This window comes from Protobothrops mucrosquamatus, unplaced genomic scaffold, assembly GCF_001527695.2.
Source record: "Protobothrops mucrosquamatus isolate PMUCROS unplaced genomic scaffold, P.Mucros_1.0 scaffold650, whole genome shotgun sequence".
Taxonomy (NCBI): domain Eukaryota; kingdom Metazoa; phylum Chordata; class Lepidosauria; order Squamata; family Viperidae; genus Protobothrops; species Protobothrops mucrosquamatus.
In genome coordinates, this window is record NW_015386939.1 from 297,570 (window position 1) to 303,481 (window position 5,912).

General features: G+C 36.2%; 1 protein-coding gene across 1 annotated transcript in view; it reads left to right on the forward strand.

The window, feature by feature from the left end:
- Window positions 1-4,996, forward strand: part of LOC107289176 (neural cell adhesion molecule L1-like protein) — a gene marked incomplete at its 3' end in the record, with an annotated part of 47,878 nt that extends 42,882 nt beyond the window's left edge. Inside the window, exons 9-11 of the mRNA XM_015817875.1 lie at window positions 1,585-1,716; window positions 3,579-3,725; window positions 4,885-4,996. Coding sequence (XP_015673361.1) covers window positions 1,585-1,716; window positions 3,579-3,725; window positions 4,885-4,996 — 391 coding nt within the window. The remainder of the gene's footprint in view (window positions 1-1,584; window positions 1,717-3,578; window positions 3,726-4,884) is intronic.
- Window positions 4,997-5,912: the final 916 nt, after the last annotated feature.

Genomic DNA, 5,912 nt, shown 5'->3' on the forward strand with positions numbered 1-5,912 from the left:
GGGCCCTCCAGAGATCATTCACCAGCGTGACCAATGCCGTTTCCGTGCTGTATCCCGGCCTGAAGCCCGACTGGAGCGGGTCCAGATAGACTGTTTCCTCCAGGTGCCGAGGGAATTGCTGCGCAACCACACTCTCAACAACCTTCGCCACAAAGCGAAGGTTGGAGACCGGGCGATAGTTAGCCAATACATCTGGGTCTAGGGAAGGCTTCTTAAGGAGGGGCCTCACCACCGCCTCCTTTAAGGCTACGGGGAAGGCACCCTCCCATAAAGAAGCGTTTATAATTCCCTGGAGCCAGGCTCGTGTACCCTCCCGGGCCGCCAGTACCAGCCAGGAGGGGCACGGATCCAGTAAACATGTGGTTGCATTCAGCCTCCCCAGGATCCTGTCCACGTCCTCGGGACAGGATTCAGTCTGATAACGTAGTTCTTTTTTTAAAAAAAAATCCCTAAAAATAACATTATCATAATAATAGACTCTTCCATTTACTTTGTTATATTGTAGTTGATGAAGTGCAATCATTTCTTGTCGTTTGTAGTACAGCCAATTCACCAGAGATCTGCATGGAACTTTTTTCTGATCAGGCCTCATAGAAAGCCATGCCAGACTGGATGCAAAATGAGAATGAAGTTGGGGTAGTTGGGAGATATTTCATGGGGGAAACAAAACTATTAGGAAAGAAGGATAGATTTTTGTACAATATTGATAATAGAATAGAATAGAATAGAATAGAATAAACTTTATTATGGTTTGTGACTTGCTACGCTTTTATTGATCAACTGATTGATTCTTATTCTTGCTTTAGCTCCTTCTCAGTGAAATATTCACAGCCAGAATTTCTACCCTCTTTCACATCATCTCATTTCTTTCAATTTTAGATATGTTCAGAGCTCAGTTTCCGATTTTTTAAAAAAAAATCTTTACAACTCTTTTTCACATTATGTTTTATTTGTTTTATCTAGTTACTAAACATAACATTCATCATTATACCCTCTACACATCTAGAGATAATTTTAAAAATACCATGAAACTGGGTACATAAAAGCAAACAGTGTGTCAAGCAAACACAATGTGAGACATATTTTTTTAATTAAAATAAAAAAATAAGTATACAACTTTCTATAGCAATGAAATTCTTATGGCATCAAAGATTCTTTACTACTTGCCTAAGGTAGAAAGAAACCAGCTCATTTCTCTTTAGAGTTCTTCAATTGCAATTTTGCTATAAAATACAGGAATAAATAATCTGGTTCCAAATTATCTAGAGATTTATAGGTTTGAATCGTAGGCAAAAAACCCTGAAAGCAAAAAAAAAAAAAAAAGTAATACAATCTATAAATTACATTTGTGCAAAAGTCTAGCCCCTGCGTTTTTCATTCTTTCTAGTTTCCAATAATCTTATTTATAGTGTAAAAATAGGAGATGATTAAAGTATAATTCATATGCCTAGATTATCTTTCTTCAAGGAAAAGTGCAGCTAACATGCCATATCAACATTATTGCATCAGGGTTACGGGTGCGCATGTATGTATTTACGGTAGTTGTCCCAATAGTGACTAAAACGGTAATTACTTTTTCAACAGAGCCACCCACTTGGGTAAGCAAACCAAAAAGCGGAATTTTCAGTGTTGGTGGAAGTTTTGTACTGTTTTGTGAAGCGATTGGCTTTCCTGAGCCAAGTATAAAATGGAAAAAGAACGGCATCCCTCTTGAAGGTAAGCATAGGATATAAACCTACAGTTCAATATAAAGTGGCCTTTTCCAATGTGATGATTCAGATGCATAAGATTTCAGCTTCCATTATTCCTAATTATTGGTCCTATTGACTGGATATGTTTCTTAAAATCCAACACCACCAAATTAGACAATGCTAGTATGAAAGAAACCCAGTGAGATTGCTTCCATTTAATCAGTTTTATTGGACTAACTTCCCAGTAATAGAGATATTGTGATTGAGTGACTATTTGATAAAGTTGTCTGGATTCCTTTCATTCTCATAGATAATAAGCTGTGCCTCTCCAGCCATAATGCATATAATATCAACCGATTTGCAGTTGGAAAGCTAATTCCATCTAATCATTGACTGCAGCCATGGCTCCCCATAATTTTGGGCATGGTGGGCATATTTAGATGGATGCTCTTGCATAATAGCCATCGAGGAGATGTCCATTCAAAAAATAGCTTGCACAACCATTTAGAAATATTTTTTAATATGCATATCTCCCTAGAAAAAGATAATTAAGACAAGGGATAACAATAAATGTCCTAGAAAACTAGGAAGGATGTCAGGGAACAATCTCACCAGTAATTTTCTTTGAGTATCCACTGCATGATCTCAGAATATGAGATGTATCAATTAATCCCTCCCCAAGTTAATATCTCTGTACTCCCCTATAAACAAAGTAAAGAACAATAATACAAAGAAAACACTACTAAGAAAAGGCTGCCATATAAAGTGGTGAAGTTTCCTTCATCAAGAGTCTTCCAAAAGAGACCGAATAGTCATTTTTTCAGAGATGCTCTACTACATAAGCAAGGGATGGACTGGATAACCTCAAAGGTTAACTTCCAGCTCTCATGTTGCATAATTCTAAGAATCTTGGTTAAGAAGATTATTGTATTTAGTATAGGAATTAATCATGCCCTATGGTAGATGCCTGACTAGCCCAAGGTGAAAAGTGAAATACAATTACAACTGCAATTGGCAGTGCTTTTTTTGTAAAAAAAAAAAAAAAAAAAGGTGCCGGAACTCACACACGTCCTACAACCCGCCTTGCCTACCCTACAAGGTTCCATCCAAAAAAGGTGCCGGAACTCCGTTCTGGGCGTTCTATGACAAAAAAAGCCCTGGCAATTGGGACTATAATTTCCATTCTAAGCAAGGTGGTTGTTAAATGTGTTGTGCATAATTTTACAACCTTTTTTCCCCCCTATGGCTGTTAAGTGAATCACTATAGTTATTAAGTGAATCATGTAGTTGTTAAGATAATTTGGCTTTCCTCATTAAATTTTTAGGGGAATATTTATACTTTCAAGTGCAGTTTATAATGCCTTGGTGGTCTTCTATCCAAGTATTAGTCAGGCATGGTCATATTTCGTTTCCAAGTTCAGATAGGTTAAGATTAATAGATTTGAAATTGAAGGTTAATACTAAATAACTTACCGCTAGGGCAGAAACAAAGGTAAGTTTAGAAAGTTTGTCATGAAACTATGTTACTAGGAAAATAGATATCTGCAGTTTGTTTTAAGCTTTAAAGACTAACCATGTGTCACCAGCACGGTATTTATCGGTACAGCTAACTCATAATCAAGTCTAATACAAACCCTTTATGAGCAATTGCATCTAGAAATGTTAAGCTTAAAGCAAAATGAGTCTTATTTATGATGTCATTGTTTAACACTAATTGTTATTTGCATAATTAAATTTGTGTTAATGCGGCACATAATACAAAGATTAATGAACGGTCTCTACACATTCTTCCCTTTTCTGTACGACTAATATTTGCCAGAGGAAAACTTAAGTGCTAGTGAAGAATTGCAAGTCTCTTATTCAAACCATTTCTTATCGTATTGGCAGATAATGAAATAAAATCCAGCAGAGCTGTTTTTTCAACAAGGGAGATCAGCATCACTGACTTGGAACTGAGTGACACTGCTGTGTACCAGTGTGAGGCTACCAACAAGCATGGCACTATCCTGGCCACAGCAAACATTGATGTTCTCAGTAAGTTATTCTTACGGGGAATAGCAGGCTCAGGGTTTTTTGCTCATACCTGCCAGCACAAGGATCAGAAAGGAATTTGGTTTGAAGAGAGCTACTGCCTCTCACAGGAGAAAATGCTGAGTTACATGGATCTAATTACATCTGTCTTTGTAAGCAAGAGATGATATTAATTATTATCAATTAACAAGGTAACTAAGTAACTGGGGGATGGTGTAAGGGTACATTATATTTAGGATGGTACATCTATCCATTTTTTAAAATTAGAATGATCCATGCGTCATCATAGTGACCCACCAAAAATGTTTAATACCTTTATTTCTGCTCAGAATGGCATTTGTACAAATAATGTTAATCTAGCAGGAAAAGCACAGCAGAGAGAAATAAAGGGTAGACGGAAATAAAAGATATCCTTCTGTGTCAGATTTTAAAAGCTAATTATTGCTGAATCAATTTTTTCAACCAAAAGGTTTCCACACTTTTAAAATCCCATAGATCCACTAAAAGATGTACCGTATTTCATTTTCTAGCATTTTACAATGAGAAACCTAGTTGCTAGGAATATCATTTTATGTGCTTAGGAAAAATGGAAAATAGCCCAACAAAACAAAGGGGGGGGGGAAGCAACTTTGAGCCAAAAGGATACTGCCACCAAAGGTGACATATCTGTAAAGTTGCTTATAACACTGCTCAGCAAACCCTACAATTAATACAGTGTAATTTTGATGGAGTGTGAAACCATCTCTGAATTCATGGTTTGTTTGTTTGTATCCCAGTCAATAGCATAAATTGGGGTTAAATACTGTTACAAAGTGCAGGTGCCTTCCAAACTTCTGTTTTGTGGTCAGAGCTTCCCCCTATGATTATGTCCCTGAAATTTGTTAACATAGATGGAAATTGGGAAAGTCAAAAAAGTGCAATAAATCCTCAGAAAAGCTTTAGCATATCTTAAAACTGCCCAAAGATCAGGAGTGTTCACTTTCATCTCTTTTCTACTAAAATTCCATTTGCATTGTTTATGATTGTGGGAAAAGGAGATTATTTTTTTCAGGAGTAAAATAAGTATAGCTCAAAATCACAAAATTTGACCTAGGATTAAGAATATTTCTTTTTTTTTGTCACCATTGACTCTTTCTTTACTAATTTACATATGCTTTGTCAGATATTCCTCCAGAAATATTAACTCCAGATGGTGAAGAATATGTGGCAGTAACGGGTTATTCAAGTCACTTGTATTGTCAGTTTTTTGCAGTACCCACACCAGATATTTCTTGGTAAGCTTTATTTTGTTTCCCTGGTAAGCTCTTTTGTCATAAATTGTTGTTGACATCTTTTAATCCATTTATATTTGATTGCCAGAAAAAAAAAGAATTTTAGCATTATATAAGCTACCTTTGTTTTAAATATTTCAAGCGTTAACATGATAGTGTTAATGAAGCCGTACATTGTTAGTCACAGAAATGATAAGCTCTCAATTTGCTCAGAGGGTTTCCTTTGTCAGTAATAAATTAGATGAATTCCAATGTAATTTTGAAAAGATTCTATTGTACTCCAATCCTTCTTAAAGTTTCCTAAGAATTTCTTCAGATGGCAAAGAAGCCTATCTCAGATTTAGCTTTATCTCTTTGACAGTATGTTTGAAGTTAAACTAGACTGCCCTCTATGTATTGTCTTGCTATTCTTTATCCATTTCTATGATCAAATAATTCTAAACACTCATGTTCTGCATCTTTTTTTGCCTTATAACACTGGCCAGCATCTCCACCTGAGCATTACATTAGTGAGAACATTCCAGAACTGTAAGCAAACAATTGTCAGTTACCAAATCTCTACAGTCTGCAATATGTTTCCTTATTTTTCCCTTACACACATATATATACATAATGCACAAACAACTTTACATGATAAATAAATAATATCAATTGCGATTGATTTTATAGGAGCCATGGTTATGCACTGGTTAGAAAGCTGTATTGCAGGCTAACTCTGCTCACTGCCAAGAGTTCCATCCTGACCTGCTCAAGGTTGACTCAGCCTGCCAAGGTCAGGAAAATGAGGACCCAGATTGTTGGGGGCAATATTGTGACTCCGTAAACAACTTAGAGAGTGCTGTAAAGCACTATGAAGTGGTATTTAAGTCTCAGTGCTATTGCTATTGCTATTATCCATATTTCCTGGGTTACAAATCAG